This window comes from Calidris pugnax, unplaced genomic scaffold (assembly GCF_001431845.1).
Source record: "Calidris pugnax isolate Ruff unplaced genomic scaffold, ASM143184v1 scaffold40, whole genome shotgun sequence".
Taxonomy (NCBI): domain Eukaryota; kingdom Metazoa; phylum Chordata; class Aves; order Charadriiformes; family Scolopacidae; genus Calidris; species Calidris pugnax.
The window spans coordinates 384,541-402,407 of NW_015090796.1; the positions used below are offsets into that span (position 1 = coordinate 384,541).

At 40.7% G+C, this 17,867-nt stretch overlaps 1 protein-coding gene across 1 annotated transcript in view; it reads left to right on the forward strand.

Annotated features, from left to right (window-relative positions):
• Positions 1–17,867, forward strand: part of MCTP1 (multiple C2 domains, transmembrane 1) — a 342,368-nt gene that overhangs the window by 219,499 nt on the left and 105,002 nt on the right. The window contains exons 12-16 of the mRNA XM_014936839.1: positions 8,232–8,334; positions 10,348–10,450; positions 10,873–10,974; positions 11,328–11,402; positions 13,158–13,277. Of these exons, the coding sequence (XP_014792325.1) occupies positions 8,232–8,334; positions 10,348–10,450; positions 10,873–10,974; positions 11,328–11,402; positions 13,158–13,277 (503 nt within the window). The remainder of the gene's footprint in view (positions 1–8,231; positions 8,335–10,347; positions 10,451–10,872; positions 10,975–11,327; positions 11,403–13,157; positions 13,278–17,867) is intronic.

A 17,867-nucleotide genomic window follows, 5' to 3' on the forward strand; every position in this document is an offset into this window, starting at 1 on the left:
GTGTCACAGGCCGGCGATCAGACGCTTTCAGATGGTCCAGCCCATGACTTTGACCTTCTGCGCCGTCCGGCGTTCCCTGGGGAACCGTTCAGCTCATGAGGTCTGATTTCACACTTCCAGGATGCCTCGGCTCTCGTAACAATGACAGGGAGACAAAGCCCTTTAGAGCCGGCCGCATGGGGACTTGTTTAAATTGGAAACTAGAGAGGAGTCAAGGAACAAGGTTACAGGCTACAGAATAGTGCTTTTAATAAAGAGCTCACAGCTCTGGTTCAGCTCAAAGAGGGCTACCTCTGTACAATTAATTGAGACATTTATCTGGAGCATCTTAGGCCTCCACTTTCTCACAGAATTATGTGATAAATATCAGCTAAGAGGCAAATGAGATGTGCATGAAATGAATTTTTAACACTTTGATTACTGTGTCTCCAGTCTTCATTAGAAGTAAATTTATTTGTATTTCTGACCTCATTATTAATCAATTTTCTGCGCAGTTTTTTTTTGGGTACCGAGATTTCAGAACCTGGTATATCAGACAGATTTTACTAGAGAGCTTGGTGATATTTAGGTTTTACAGTCTAAAGCTTTTTAGAATCCTCCTCCTCTGAAAAACAGAAACTAAGCATAGAAAATGAGGCACAAGATTTCTTTTTTTTTTTTCTTTTTAGTTGTATGTCTGGAATTCAGCCTTTCTTCTAAGAAAATTCCATGTTAAAATTTTGATTAAAGCACTTGAAAGTAGGATGAAGATACCAAGGTGGCTAAATGTGCGGAATGTAAATGAGTTTTCTAAAATCTGTTCTACTAAAATGTCCTAATACCACTTGTGCAAAAATAGTCTTTGAAATTGTTCTTCAGATGCTGGGGAATGTCAGAGTGATGTACACAAACGTTAAATTCACAAAGGTATGGAAGCCCATGCATGTAAAATTGAAGGAATAAATTCAGAGGCCCTTTGGAAATACAGTTCCAAAAGTAATTTGCTCTGTCAATTAGCGCAACCAGATTTCAATATACACTTGAATTATCTTCACAAAGTACGGAAATCTACTAGATGGGCAGTTCCCTGCTGCTGATAAAATCTCACCTGGTCCTGTCTCTATCGGCTGCCTGAAAACATCAGTCCAGTGTCTTGTGCTGTAAAACTGCTTGTTTTGAAGAAGGTGGCAGTTCTAGGATGGCAAAAGTAGGATTTTTAATAGATTTTTGGTTAACCGTAGCATTTAAAATCAAATATGCTGGCCATGGAGCCCTCCCTCCTGCTGGCCAGAGGTCGGGCTGGATGCTCGGTGGCCAGCAGCTGGTGGGCAGGGACCCTGCGACAACACCGGTGACATGAGCCACTGCCCCCCACAGCCATGGGCTGGCTGCCTTGTCTTTCCCCCCACCACCTAAACAAAAATAAAGGCCCTTTTTGGGCTGCGGGGACTTAGATCCGTAAGGGACAGGCGTGGCCATCCCTAGGGGAGAGCCCTGTGGAAGATTCAGACAATATTTCAGGTCTCCTAACCACGTTAAGCTTGGTTGAACTTTGCAGAGTGGTGGTCTGGGACTTTTTGACTTTTAAAAAAAAAAAAGGCAGAAATTGAATTGAAATCTATTTTTTAATTTTTTTAACTCTCCAGAACATTTTCAGCAGTCTTTGCGATCCCAGTTCAGTTTGGATAATCTAATTTTAACAATGCAAAAAATTCACATAATGGTTCAGAATAAAGTTAGGGGGTCTGCTTACCATCGGTTCATGGTCTAGCCAGTGCTGGAGTTGACTTTCTGTCAGTTTGTGGAACTTTACAGACTGATCAGGGGCAGGCAAATGTTAAATGCCAATCCCCATTTACCTGCCACGTGGCTCCTTTTGTTGAGAAAACTGTTGGAGAAAGCAAGGTAGGAAATTGTGTCCCTGAACGTCTGCTGAAGCAGGGCATGCTTCTGTAGCCACAGTAGTGTATCTCCTCAGGGCTTATGGAGAGGTGGCCCCATGCTGTCCCATCTCCCTTGTGAGTTAATCCTTGAGAATGAGGTTTTTCAGGGCACAGGTAGGTCTGTGATCTGCTTCTTGGCTCCTCCTGCCCTGGAGAGCACTGGCATCAATGGGATCTCCTTTTAAGACACTAAAGATAAGAGTTGTTCTATGACGACCGATGGTCTTCCTGATTTTTTATTTTCTTTCCGACAAGCTGGATTTTCAAGGATAGAAAACAGAAAACCACAATGTTTATGGCTGCACACAGGTGTTTTTTTCCCTGTCCAAAACATGGAATCATCTTAACTGCATAAAATATGGGTGTCTCCAGATGTTTGTTTACTAAAGTCTTCTTTTTTACAGTTTTAACCAAATAATATGCAGATGGCATGCAGTTTTCTGGAGACAAATGCATGCATTTCGTAGAGCTTTATAATGAGAGGACATCACAGTTTAACTTGTACAAAACGTGGCAAGCGAGAAACGTAAATTTAAGCCTTGATAGCTTTTCATCAAGGAAAACTCTTATTTCTGTACAAGTGGAGATAGAAAGTGAGCACAAAAGTGTAATTATGTTGAATTAAAGTTCCTGTTTGGAAGACTTACAGTGCCCTGAAATTAATTTTTGCTGGGAAAACAATCTACCAAGAATCAAGAAATGTTATGAGACAGCTTCCCCCTCAGGGTCCATTGAAGGGCATACCTGTTTAACTTGCCCAGAAATATGAGTTTTGCTGTATTGCAGTTTGACAGCTCCAATGTTCAGGTAAAGTTCATATTTATACAAACAGAAGATACTTGCCTCTGAATTGGTCAGATATCGTTTGATCTCCTGTGAAAAAGCAGTAATTCTGGGGCTGAATTTGAGATGAAGCCCGATGTTCTGGTTTTTAGGCTGCCCAATAGACTAGACAGAGTCCAGCTCGCTTCCACCTCAGTGGCCTGTGTCTGAGACCAGTCCATCAGCCCTGGGACATCAGTTCACACAGGTTCCCAGGCCACCCAGCATCTCTGGTGCTCACTGATGAGCTCCAGCACCATGAGCTTGTCAGCGAATGTGGAAGTCCCGTGGTCTTGGGACTGATGGAAAGGGCCTTCCCCAAATTTTTCCAAGTGAAAACCGCAAAGAGCAAAACTCTTAGGCGTTGTGGTGCTGTAGCTACTTGAGAGAAAATTTAGAAGCTAAAATTATGTGGGTGTTGAGTTTTTGTTGGTTTGATTTTTCTAAATGTTTTGAGAAGTAATTAAAAATTGTCACTATTTAGGTCTCTTTTGTATGATGAAGAAGTGTATTTTACATACTTGCAGGAGAAAAAAGTTGTTCCAGTGGCCAGCCTTCTGAGCTCCAGACAATGAATCTGAGCCCCAGACTGACAGTATCTTTTTTTGTGAAAGACTTCCCAGGCTTGGGGGGAATTTGGGTGTTGCAGGAAACAACAAGTAGGACCTCTCCAGTTGCTGGTCAGCCTCTCTTGCAGCTGAGCCATGAGTTGGGCTGGTGGGAGCTGGTGGGTGTAGGGTTCATCCAGGGGCATGTGGTGGTTCCAAGAAGTTAAGTGACAAGTAAAAGACAAACATTTTAATTAATGTGAGGGACACCATGCTGATTCAAGTAAAATACTTCACTTAGAGGTCTAAGTAAAGTCATTTCAAGTTTGTGCATTTAATCTACTGTCTGTAGATTAAATGCAACGCAGCACAGCACAGACAAGGGTATCTGTCCTGGATGCAGTGTGTGGCACGATGAATAAAATAGGAAAATTCAGTTATTTTTTTTCAGTGGGATTCAGTAGGAATCCCCTAGAATTCCTTTCTAGGGGACATTCTCAGATAGTCCCGGTGTGTAACACGTAAAGGGGAAAAAAAGCTGAGGGAGATCCATCCAAAGAGAAGCTGTTTCCCCTTTGCCTTCCAGATTGTTATTCGTATTTTGTAAGTTAGGACTTTGTTGCTGTCACTTCAGGAGCCCGTAGGACTGTGCAAGTGGAGTCCAAAAAACCATGAGATGATACAGAATGGGTTAATGGGATTTGGTTTATGTCTTACCAAGGTTGACTGCAGGTCTGATTTCAGTCAGTGGGAAGTATTTCCCTGGTTTTAATGCCCTTCTCATGAATTTCTTCAAGCAGTGCTAGGTGCAATAGTGATTAGTCCCAGTGAGTCGTGGAATAACTCAAAATCGTTAAATGCTGGGTTTTCATGGTGCTGGGGACATGTTAATATGCAGGTGGTGGTCGTCTTACCCTTCAGGGCTGTGTTGGGAAGAAGTTTGTGGGTGTCCTCCTGATCAACAGGGTTGAAGTACCTCTGAGGTCAGTGAAACAGTAGCTGGGGTCCTACCAAGGGCAGGGTAGCAGGGAACTGGTTGGAAGATCCTCAGTAGACAGTGGGGTTTGGGTAGAATGTGTTGACCCATGACAGGTGATGCACGGTGATGCGTGACAGTCGTGATCTGGCACACGGGAGGTGACAACTTAGAATGGTGCAACTGAGCCCCAGCAGCACAAGGTCTAATCCAAGGGTATTTATGTGCACTTTTAGAACTGCCAAGTGGGCTGCCCGTAATTTTCTGAACACGCGTGGTTCTTCTTTATTAAAATGAAGAAGACCACTTATCTGTCTCTTGTTTGAAGTTGCCAGTTGCATTAACTGGACAGAAGTTGTCTGAGGCTACCTTCAATAAGTTCAAAGTTTGCATTGTTTTCTTTGTGGTTGCTTTACAACCTGCAGGAGCTGCTGAATCGTGTCATAAGTTGGGAATAATATAAAGCTTGTCTCCAAGAAGTAAGCAATTATCCTGTTTGCAGCTGCCTGTTTGCTGTGTGGTCCCTGCTACAGCAGTTGGAGAATGCAGGTTGGTTTGTGGTTCTGGAGGGGGGGGGAACAGAAAACAATAAATTAAACCTTAAAGCATTTCTCAATTTTTAGAAGGTGGCCATGGAAGAATCCCCCTTTTCCCTCCGATTTTCAGAAGAATCCCCCTTTTCCCTCCCTCCAAACCACTGTATGGTCACTTCTGTTTGGAAGTATTTCTCCTGTGGCAACTTTTCCTCAAAGATTTGATGCCAAATCCTGTCATCTCTGGCAATTCCAGCCAATCAATTGGCTCTATGTGTTGTGCTTAAGGGAGGGGTTTTGAATAATACAGTGATGTTGTAAGTTCCTAGATTTCCTTGGTCCTCCTAGAGACCAAGGAGACCTAGGAACACTTTCTTTTAATATTTCAGTGCTCTCTTAAGGTTTCATGGGGAGCAATCCCATTATTGTGAACTCTTGCAGTGCAGCAGGTTGCTGTGGCCATCAGTGAGAGTTAAGATGGCAGTTATTCTTTCTGATAATGAGAACTTGAAAGATGACAGGTAGATATGAGTTTCACCGAGTACTGGTGCATTCTTTGGGCTTTGTCTTTCTGGATCATGTTAGCTTGTTTGGGTTGGTATCCAACCAACCATATGTTGAGCACCAGCTTGGTTGTGAGCGATGGAGCTTACGGAAGAAGTGCCCATTGGTGATGGCAAAGGGCTTTGCATGTGGGAACTTCATGGCCTCCTCAGACAGTAAAAACAGTATTCCTTAGCAGAGGTGTCCATGGCTGGGAAACTCCTACTCATCAACTCTGATAATTGGGCCTTCCCTCAGACCGCTTTGTGGTATTTTCTTTACTCAAATTTGGTCCCAGACTTTATTCAAGTTACGGGGTAAGGAGACAGCAAAAGTTGAGTGTGAGAGGGTTGGTTTTGGTTTTTTTTTTACTTCTGAAAACCATTTGGTTTGATTGAGGACCTCTGTGATTGATGTTACACATTATTTAGCTTTCTTAAGTGAATTGATATCCATATAAATCTATGAGGAGAGTCACTGAAAAAGCGCATGTCAACAGATGCAGAAAATAAATGAACGTAGTAAATACCTTCTCCTTGTTTACAGAAGATGGCCTTTAGACACTGCAGTGAATTTTCCTGTGTCTCTCTACGATTAATTAGCACAAATTACATTGTACCCACCATCATATTCAAATATGATTGAAGATACTTTAAAAAAGGATATAAAGTCATATCACCTCCCTCATCTACTGTGTCAGTTCTGCCATGTTATTTTAACTGTCTTCTGGCTGTTGCTTTCTCAAAAACAGAAATCCAAAGAACTTAGTAAATATAAATTGTTTAAGTTTCCTACCACCTTTTAGGCTTCTGAAGTAGGATATTGAGATGTGTGATACATCTGTCTCTGCTGACCAATGAATTAATCATTTTTTCAAGATTAATGGGAAAGATTCAGTGGTATATTGTTTTCTAGAGAAGGTAAACATCAACTCTAACTGTAATTCACAATGTGTTTAAAACAATTATTCTTTATCATTAAAGTTAATAATATGCACATTAACCCCTGATGTAGTCTGGATCAATACAGCAGTTTGGGAAATGTGACCCCTGGACAGCTTTGTCTAAATATTGATTTCATTGTCATTTGTGTAAGGTATGAAACAAATTACATGCCTCCCTAATATCATTAATGTAGCCCCATTGAGCTGCTCAATTTATGGCTTCTTCTAGTGCATGACAAAGCATTTTGGAGTTACTGAGGACACGGTGGAGCTCAGTTGCTCAGTGTGCTGGATTTGGTTGAGGGAGGCCAACACTCAATAGCTTCCAAACCCTTTGCCATCCAGAGAAAACCAGAAGGAGCTGCTCTGTGGTGTGCAACTCGGTTGCTAATTTCCATCAGAGAAAGTCCCCTTGGGTTCTGGGAGCAGCAATTTATTCTATGGCTTTCTACTTATATATTTGCAGCCTTACATGAAAATAATGCACCCACTTGTATTCTGTGCCGAAGGCAAAGGTTGTTCTCTTCAATTACTGGAGGAAATCAAAATAGGTAGGAGGGATAGCATCTCTCCGTCTCGGCCAGCATTTATAGTGGTTGTCATTACTGTCATAATTTGAAATATGAGTTAAATAATTTACTCCACACTATGATTTCTTCCCTTTATTACCTCTTTATTGCAACTGTCTTCTCACCGTGCCCCTCATGTTTTCATTACCGCTCCTCCCATCTGGATCTTCCTCCCAACACCTTCTAACCCTTCCAGGGAATTTCAGGGTTGCCCCGAAACCCTGGAGATACCAATCTTTCCTTCTTTGGTTTCCTCCCTCTTCGGAGAGCTCCTTTTTCACCAGAGCAGACCCTTGTTAAGCGCGAGATTCAGGTGTCTCCTTTCCTCCTTCTGCTTTCCAGATACAAACCGTGGCCTCGTGGATGTATCTAAGAAAAATCTTAGTATAAGTTTCGTGTGACTTTTCTTGCTCTTTGCTTGGTGTCTAAGCACAGCTCACCTGCAGTCGCTGCCCATGAGCTGCTTATTTGATATTCAGGGGCTCACACACTCGCACTTCCTTTCTCCATTCTTTTTCTTTAAATTAGAAAAAAAATAAATTATCAACTTCCACATCCAGCGTAGGGTACGGCTTCCATTATCTACACATTACATTTTCAAAGCGGCATCTTCACACTTTCTCCTGTGGTGGCTTTCATGCTGGGGGACCTTCTTGTAAATATATGCAAAGCTACTTCATTGTGCTTTAATGTATACAAAAATCTCCACCTCGTTTGGGCTTCTGCTGTGCTGAGACTACAGCCCATCATTCCAGCTGATACCCTCTCATTGTTTAATTGTGCTTGCCCGTTTTCTCCGGTGCCAGGCTTTCATCTGAGCCTGTCTTTAAGGTTTTTTGATTTTGGGGAGAGGATTTGTACAGCGTGAAGCATGTAAGGCATAGTAATCTTTGGATAAGTATCATAGGTGCTGTGTTATTACAAATAGTACGGAATAATACATTTCCTATGTATCAAAATGCTCTAATTATGTTATCATTACAGCCAATGTGGGATTGGCCCCATTAAAGTAAAGTTCTCTTAGCTGTCTCAGAAGGGTGCTTGGCACCTTTTAGGAACATGCTGTTTTTTCATCAGAAAAGTCTGTATGGGGATTTTTTTTCTTTTCTTTTTTTTTTTTGTATTTAAAGACAAAAAAGATGTTCTTCTAGTGAAGAATGTTAATAGATTATGGAGATGAACAGCCTGTTATGATCATCTTGAATATAATGCAGACCATAGGACTTCCCTGAATTAACTCCTGAGAGAATTACAATGCAGCTTAGGAAAAGAAAGAAAGAAAAAAAAACAAACCTCCAAAACTAGTTTTTTTTCAAACCTTGTTCATGGTGGGTTTTCTTAGTTCATAACTTTTGTTCCAAATTTTCTCTTGTAGGTAAAAGTGACCCGTTTTGTGTAGTTGAACTGAACAACGACAGGCTGCTGACCCATACCGTCTACAAGAACCTCAACCCAGAGTGGAACAAAGTCTTCACATTGTAGGTGTTTGGGTTTTGTGAGTGTTTGGAGGGGGTCGGGGGCTGTTTTTTGGAGGCGGGGGGAGCTGTTCTGAAGGAGATGTGCATGAGAATCAAAGGTACCCACTGCTGGCTCTGAAGAAGGACCATGATGGCATACTGATAATTCTAAACCAAACCATTGAATACTTTTTTGAGCATTAAAAACATGAAAAAAAAAAAAAAAAAAAAAGAGAAGAGCTACCATTTTAAAGGGTAAAAAATCCAGCAAGGTCTGTTTCTTGGAAGGTATGATGCTAAGTGCTCCAGACACCTGCAAGCTTCAGGGAGAATTTCAAGGGCCAAACACATCACACCAGATTTGGACCTGAAGTTTTGGGTGGAAAATAGGATATTGTGATAATGACCTTCATTAAAATGTGGTTGTTAACTTTAATAAGCATTAGATAACTGTATAAAGGAAGGGATTTTAAGTGCTTTCATACTGCTCTGCCTTATGATCAGATACTTTCCAATGGTTCTTTCAATTTACCAACACGTCCTGTGGCGCCAGGGAGTGCGACTGGAGCGCGACGCTGCTGGGTACAACGCAGCCTTCAACGTTTAGTTCATGGGGAATTGATGCTGTTGGGTTTTTTTTATCCTTCCGTTATTCTGAAGGCAGTAAAAGGCTGTGACAGAATAGGAAAAAAGTCTTCTGCAAACAAAATGTTCCTGTTATTTGTCTTGCTTTCTCCCTGCCCTGTTTCTCTCTCTGACTGCGGTGTGACACCAGCCAGTAGGAAACCCATCAGTGGCAGGATGCTCTGCTGCTGAAACCAGCTAACAGTCCTCTGCAAAACCAGGGGAAGCTTTAGCTTTGTGTACACATGCCTCACTTTATCAGAAATTAAAACACTGTGTTTTGCTCTTGGTCTCAAAACACAGTCTGATTTTAATCTGTTTATTTTTTCCTCTACATTTGCCATTCGGGTATTTGTCCCGTGTACCTCTCTTGCCCTGCAGTGAGCTTTCAGGAGTGAACTCGGAACAAAAGAAAAAAAATCTCACAACAGTTGTGCTTCTCATTAGCTCGTTAACTTATTTCTCATTTATATATCTGCAAAACCACACTAAACTCTTCAGTGATTTATTTTTAATTATTTACCCATAGTGCCAATAACTAATCATCCTCTACTCCTCGGCAGTGTTCTCTGTGCAAGGAATTGCCTGGTTTTGTAGAGACAAAAGACTAATCAGGAATCAAACAGGAAAAACTCAAAAGGCCTTCAAGGAGAGTTTTCACTGCTCTTCTGTGTATGTTTGCATTGACTGTTTTATTTATCCTCGGAGTTGTTAATTAATTTTGGGCTAACAATCTGGAGATGTATATTTTACTGAAGTTAAACTGCTTTGCTTGGACCCATATTGCCTGGATCAGCCGTTTGATCCAAGATGAGTCCTCTCAAACAATTGTGTTTTCCTCTCTGAATAAGGAAAGTGGATTTTTCATGTGAGAGTTCTCCGTGTACAGCAGCATTTGCTGTGCGTGCTGCTGGCGCGTTTAACGGCTCGTGGGCAAAATAAAAGCAGGAGCAGCTGAAAAAATGCATCGTTTTGCCTTGCTCGTGCCTAATTTGAAACTGTAATGACTGTTGCAGGCTTGTAATCAGGCAGGGATTTGAGGAGGAAGGAGGTTGCTCTCGGTGCTGGTCGTTGTTTTGCTGACAAACGGTGTGTGCAGCAGGGATTGCTGCTGGGTGTGAGGGATGCTCCCAACAGCTCCGGGTCCTGTAAATCCCCAGCCTGGCTCCAGACCCCAGGAGGGGGATTTACAGCAACATCCTGGGGAGGACTCGTGCCGGGGAAGCCTCGGGAGCAGCCCTGAGAGAGCATGTCAGGGTACGGAGGGTGCCTCCTTTACTTAACTTCTGCTCTCTGGGAAAAAAAAAATAAAAATCTGGTTTTTTATGCTAACCTTTCAGGCTTTTGTCCTTGGTACCCGCCGGTGTAAGTGACTTCTTCTCCCTCCTGTGTGTGCTTCTCCCTTTGTAGCAATATTAAAGACATCCACTCGGTGCTGGAGGTGACAGTTTATGACGAGGATCGGGATCGGAGCGCTGACTTCCTGGGCAAAGTTGCTATACCATTGCTGTCTGTGAGTTTCGTTCACCTGACACACCACTCTCTATTTTTCCTGCTGGAGTTGGGGGGGGGAGAGAAAAAAAATATTTAAAAAAACAAAAAGGGAAAAAAAAAAAAAAAAAAAAAAAAAAAAAAAAAAAAAAAAAAAAAGAAGAAAAAAAAAAAAAGGTTTGCAGCTCTGTGTCTGTCATTTCTCAACCGAGGTCTGTAATAAGAACACTAAAATTTTAACATACTCAATTCACGGCCATGTTGAATCCCATGATAGTTAATTTTTCCTGACAGACTGGGTCCTGGTAATGAACAGGTACTTGTCAGACTTGCCACAGTTGTTTTGGGTTCTCTGTCAGTTTCAGCAGCCGCGGGTCAGGGGTCGCCGGGGGGGTATTCAGCGGAGACCGCGAGACAGACGGCTGTCATGTCCTTTTCCTGCAGATTCAAAATGGTGAACAGAAAGCCTACGTCTTGAAAAACAAGCAGCTGACAGGGCCAACAAAGGGGGTCATCTATCTTGAAATAGATGTGATTTTTAATGCTGTAAGTCTTAACTTTGGCTTTTTTGTACTGCTAAAGAGTTCAGTTTCATGAAAGCTTTTGTTCCCGATTTGTAGAGAATTTCTGTCATTCCTCATTTTCTCTTAAAACCTTGATGTCTACCACAGAATGCTCCTCTGCCACTGCCTGGCACTCCCACCCTTTTTGTTGCGGCGGCGGCGGCGGCTCCTCCGAGGAGCTCATGCCTTCTCCCGACCCTCCTCTCCCCGGGCTTGGCAGCCCCAGCTCTCAAACTCACTAATTTTTATTTATTTTTTTTTTTTTTCTTTTGGGGCATGTGTTATTAATGAGGAGCGAGGGGGCTCGAGACACTGACACGCGTTTCTACCCTGCAGGTGAAAGCCAGCATACGCACCTTAATGCCCAAAGAACAGAAGTACATTGAAGAGGAAAACAGACTGTCTAAACAGGTAAAGAAGTAAGGAAATACTAATCCTTTTCCGAAAGCCTTAATATCAAGTGTGCACACCCAAAATATCTGGTATCGCGCGGCTGAGGGTAAAGAATAACATTTTCATTACCTGTTTACAAAAGAATATGAAAGGTCGGAGGAGGCAGAAACAAAATACATGGGTTTATTGTGTCTCCTCTATAAATTGCAGCTTAATTTCCATGAAATACGTGAATAAGAACACAGTTGAAACCATCAGGTTCCACACATATCAGATGATAGCACAGGTGCATGTAAACCAAGTCTTGCATAAATTCTTGCTGTTAACCTTGACCCAAAAGATCTCCGTTTGTTGCAGGGGAGAGGGTCTTTCAGCATTCTTTTAGCCAAATTTTAAATAACTTGGTTGAGTACGGTTTGAATCAAAGGTGAAGGCAGAATAAAACCCTGTATTGCTTTGCAGAGTCCTGTGGGTACAAAATGTCTGGACACTCTTTCTTTTTACTCTGGATATTTTTGCTACGCTCAGTTTTAATGTTTTTGGTAAAAAAAAAAAAACTTCAACACACATCTTACCTTTTTCTCCACCTAAACTACTTTTCACTCAGTTGTTCATGTTCCACAAATGATGCATTTTATATGGAGAGAACTGGGCTTTGGGCTGGACTGTGGGAACAAGATTTTTTGTTGTTTGCAGAGAAAAGGCAAAGGCCTCAAAACCGGCTTTTATTTTGCTAAAAGCTTATAGGCTTGAGCGTAATTTAAATTATCTGCTGGATGAATTTTATATCAGTTGTATGAGGTATTTCATTAAAAAAGATTTCAAGAGGCAAAATATTTCTTTATTTACTGCTGTGAGTAATGCAGTTACTGAAGCTGCATCTTCCACTGCTATTCCAGAGAGGAAAAACAGCAAGGCCTTTTCTTCAAGGTTAATTCTTCTCCCCACTTTTCAACAGAACATGGCATTGAGCTTTTTGCAGATGGCAGGAAGAGTAAACTTTAAATACCCACTTTGGGTTGTTTTTTTAAAAATTAGCTTGCATGAGACACCTCCCCACAATTCCACTGGGGTGGTTGCCTTTTAAAACATCCACATTTTCTGAGAGTGAATGTGTCTTACTTGCCTCTTGTTTTCTGTGCTAGTCAATTCATAAATCATTCACTGTTTTCTTCACTTTTTTTGGTCAAGTGAATTGCCATTGTAGAGGATTTCAGGGTATTCTCCTGAATCAAAACCCAGTGTAGTTCTGTCTCATCATTATGCAGACTGAATGTCTACAGTTAAAGTTACTTTGATAAATACTTAAAAACATGTGGTGGTCAAAATACATCATAAATTTGTTACAAATGAAAGTAAAATTGGATGTAACAGGTTGTAGATGATCTTAATTAGATTAGAACAGTAATTTTGCATGGTTAGTGTCCTACAGCATCTTTTTATTAAAAAAGGCCAGAATTTTCAAAGTTATTGAGAATGGAGAAAGTCTTGCTTACTTAACAAAACTCTGAAATCTTAAAATAATTCATCAAATTTGGCCAGTGGCTTTTTAGAACTGGTCTACAGTTGTGGAAATGAAGACATCAACTGGTTTCTATAGAATTAAATTCAGCAAATGTCAATTGACACATATAACTAAAATTCTCTCTTTTCCAAGTCTCAAATTTTAAACTATCTTTCTCAGTGTGTGAGCTAGAGGCCCTGACATTTTCTTTTCTCAGTCTTCATCTTTCGGGGTTTTGAAATATTTTCATTCTTTCATCTTTTTAACAGCTACTGGTGAGGAACTTTATCCGGACGAAGCGTTGCATCATGGTGCTCATAAATGCTGCCTACTACATCAGCAGCTGCTTTGACTGGGATTCTCCCCCAAGAAGTCTTGCTGCTTTCTTGGTATGATCTTCTCTGTATTATTGCTAATCACCCCGGAGGGTTTGTGTTCTCAACTGAGAGATAATAGTGTTGTGGTCGTGGGTTCTAATTTTTTTTTATTTAAAACTTTGCGTTATGAAGATACTGCAAAGTGTGTTTATTCACTTATTTAAAAAAAAAAAAAAGTGTTTAAAACGTCACACAAACAAGGTAGAGGGTTTTTTTTAATTTACAGTTCAATCAAGTGGAACAACTCAAATACAGCCAGTGAACTATGGGTGATACATCTTGAGCTTCTCACCCATTACTTCTGTTAAATTTTGTTCAGCCCCCTTGTGTATTTCATATTTACCCTAAAACTTTGAGTATTTCCTGAATGCTTTTACATATCATGAATATAAATTTAGTGTTATTTTGTCCTCCACATGTAAATTAATATTACACCTATAATGTTTTTAGAAATAGAAAGCTCTAGACCCAAAGAATTGCTTTCTTACTACAATTTAGCGTTCTTCATTAAAAAAAAAAACAAAACAGAATGAAATTTAAAGAAAAAAATCAGTTTTAAAATAATGATTGCAAGCAGACTAGTACCTTTTTGGTCATAGTTCAGTTTTTAGTGATTTTAATGAAACTGCTATTTCTTCATAAACACTAGCTTCATTAATACTAACCTTTATTTTCCTGTTCAATTTGGGAAATTCCAAGCATAATCATAGATTAGATTGTGTTTCCCAGATGAGCATCTTTTTATTTAAAAAAAAAAAATGTGGGCTACACGCAAGGCCAGAGTCCCGGGTTGTTAGCCTGAAGGAGTCTCAGCAGGAATAAAAATGTATGTATGGACACGCTTTCTGAAACACCTAAATTTATTAATTTGGCTAAAATATTGAAGTTATGGGCCTCTCCATCATCAATATGCATGGGGAAAGGTTTTGGTCTGTCTCTGAATAATTATAGGGGGAGTCTGGTGACAGGGCTCCTACCTTGGGTGCCTGAAGCTCAGGTGCTTCAAATCTGGAGAAATCACACCAGACATTGGAGCCATGCTGGAAATTGGAGTGCTTTGGTCAAAATTTCATAGGAAAACTTATTTTTCTATGTAAAACTCAAAGGTCCATGTTGCTATTATTGCTCCAGTAAGTAAATGCTCATCTCTCCAAGGGATTTTAATACAGATGTGGAACCCCCACCTGCTGCCAGTGGGAGAAGGGGAAACGGAAAGGCACCCTATTCCTTGGGGCAAATGAAATTTATTTCTTGTGGTAAGCTGCTGTGGCCATGGAAAAAGTTGTGTGGTTGTTAAATTGTAATTGTTTCCCATCGTAGGAGAAGTCCTGGGTCAGAATAAGTACTTGGAAATAAATACAACACAGAATTTGAGCAGGGAGGGCTGTAGTCAGCATGCATCATTATTGTAGATATTGTGTACTGCAGGAGAAGCATGTTCCTGATTTTATTTTTACATATATATACATATAGATGTATATACACACATACACACACACTCACATATATATAGAAACCTTCTTTTCCCTAAGTTTCCTTTCAGTATTTGCATTGCTCTGTGGTGGTTGTGGTTGTTATGGATACCTTACGTCTGTATCAGTGCCGTGACTTCACAGATGTGTTCCTGCTCTGCATCCAAAGTCCATCTTCTGCTTTTCTGCCTGAAAAAGTCACTCTTTCCACAGATCAAATCATCCTTCTGTTGGGCAAAACATTGATAAGTTTCTGTTAGCTCGGTCAAATCTACATGAGCTTCTTTCGTGGTCATATGCTTTGGATTTTGATGGTTTCTGGAGTTTTATAGCTATCATAGGTCCTTGAAAAGTCTTGGGAGTGGTTCACTTGCACGTGTGATGCTGAATTATGTTTGCAGTAAGGTTACCCTGGAAATTAATAGATTCTATAATAAAAAAAAAAGCCATACTTCTATGTATCATTTTCATCTCTTCAGTGTTACACAAATCGTATCTCCTCTTGAAGTTGTCTCCCAGAGGTTGGAGAATGTCACAGTGAAATGTCAGTGCCAGAAAGGAGATGAGAAATAGGCCGTTCTGGAGGCTTCCAGCTCTGTAGGCAGACTCATAAAAAATGTACGAGAAGTAAACTTTTAAACTCATCTTTTATTCCTTGGATTTGAAGGCACACCTCGATGGTTAACATCGCAACACAGATTTATGGCCATCTCACATAAGTGACGTGTGTAAGGGGTGGTTTTTTAGATCTGCTTTTGGCTGAGGTAATTGTGGCCAGTGCCCTTTTCTTGTGCCTCACACTATGTCCTACAGAATCAGAGAACTGATGAGGTTAGAAGGGAACTTTCAGATCATGGAGTCCAACTGTCAACCCAACACTGCCCAAGCCACCACTGACCCATGTCCCTCAGCACCACGTCTGCCCAGCTTTGAAATACCTCTAGGGATGGCAACTTCCCCAGGGCAGCCTCTTCCAAGGCTTCACAACCCTTTCTGTGAAGAAATTGTTTCCAACATCCATCTTAAATCTCTCCTGGGGCAACTTGAGGCCATTTCCTCTTGTCCCATCGCCTGTTCCTTGGGCAGGCTAGCTTGGTTTCACAACAAAAGCTTTCACTTGAAGGGGCTGGCTGCTTATTTATACTCCAGAACGTACCTGTCTCAAACTTTTAGGTTATTTGGGACCCACGGTCCCAAATAAAAAATCCTTTGGGTTATTTTAGGAAAGGAAGTGCTTTATTAAAGTCTTAGCGTGGTTCTTCCTCAAATCTCCACCAGCTGCCCTGCTGTTGTTGCCTGTGCAGTACCTGAAAGTACAGAAACCTAGAAGTTAAGTTTTGAGTGTTCTAGATGATGCATTTCCTCTACTAAACGGTATTTACCTGTTTCTGTTTAAGTTCATAAGTTAATCGCCTTCACTGGGGATTTTGCCTGAATGACTTAAGATTTCGACTCTTTTTTTTTTTTCCCCCTTTGTCTCACTAGTTCACAAGAGAAGAACAGCTGTTACCCAGACATAATTATTTTATATTTCTGAGGTAATATATCCTTGCGGTATGATTAGCTGTTATTTTTCAGATATTAAAAGATACTTGTAAATAGCTCATGAAACATAGGTTGGTCTGGCCAGCACATGACTTTGGATTTGAGCCATCAGAAGATTTGATAGTCTCTCTTCCTTTTTCATATTTATTTCCTGTTAAGTAAGGAAAGTGCATAGCAGCAATGTTAAATTAATGTTTCAGCTTAATTACACCACGTATACCCCTGTTCTGTCTAGAGGCTGATCAAAAATGTGTTACGTGTTTGTTTTATGCTTCTTAATCACCTCGATGCAATGGGAAGGGACAGAGTGCGTAGAGAGAGCCTTTGCACTAAATTCACGTGATTTTCTGTATTTAAATCAGACCTTTGGATTATTTAGCAGTTAATTATTCTCTATTTTTAATTCAGTAATTTATGCGGTATGTTTCATGCAGAAGAACTTCGTCAGAATATGCAAAAATGGATGTTTTTTCTTTAGATTATTGGGCGCTGAGATGTGTACTAAATTGGGCCTAATTTCCATCAGCTTCTTGACCAGACATTTGTGTTCCTGCAGATGTCAGTGGGTGCAACGTAGGGGGAAAAAAGTATACACTCTTTTTTTCCAATACTGTCATTTCTCACTGTAATGAGCGCAAAAATAATTGGACAACTGAGCTATCAGTAAAAGGACACACTTCAATGTGAGTCAATGAATTATTTTACGGGACAAACTTTAATCTTTAAATGTGATTGTAGATAATTTGTGCTACCATCTGTCCATTTGGAATTCTTTTAGCCTTTTCAGTCGTTATACAGTAAGTGCTGCTGTGTTTAACATTAACATTTGATATTTTACACATTTAATTTCTGTACTGCTGCGTGGTCCTTGGGGAGCTTCGCTCTAGTGCTACATGAGAGAGACAAAGTATTGATCAGTTAACATTTCAGCTACATTTATGTATGTCGCAAAATTAATGAAAATGCCAGACAAAAATGTCAGAGTGCACAAAAAGGTAGAATTTAAATTTGGTAGTTTAATGAAAAGTTTAAGATGTGCATTATCAAAAATGTCCCCTTGCCTTTAAAGTACAATTCATAACTGACTAACTAAAGGGAACCACATATTTTACTTAGAGGAACATTGAACATGAAATATGAGGGAATATATAATCTTCAAAGTGTTTGGTATCCCAAAATGGCCTCAGTAAAGCACTTTAATTGCCTGCTTGAGCGTTTAACTGTTACTCATAAAATAAACTTGTTTCCTTTCTCATTTGGAAGCAGAGTACCCTCACCCGGTCGCACTTTTTCAGTGTGTCCCCAAATTAAAGCCTTCTCTGGACACGTTCTCTCCGTTCCTGCTCTTATTCCTCCCAGTCCTTCTATACGTGTCTGTGCATGCACACAGAAAATACTCTTTTTCTTCCTCAGGCTGTGAAATATTGAGCAAATGACTGGCCCTGCCTCCCAGCCATTCGTCAGGCCCCACTCACCTCCGCTTTGTCTTCTGACGTTACACAACTCATGTGTGAAAATGACACAATAGTGTCCCTGGCCTTTGATGAAGTGTTGGTTCCCTTGCACACACACCGCTTCGTTGCAG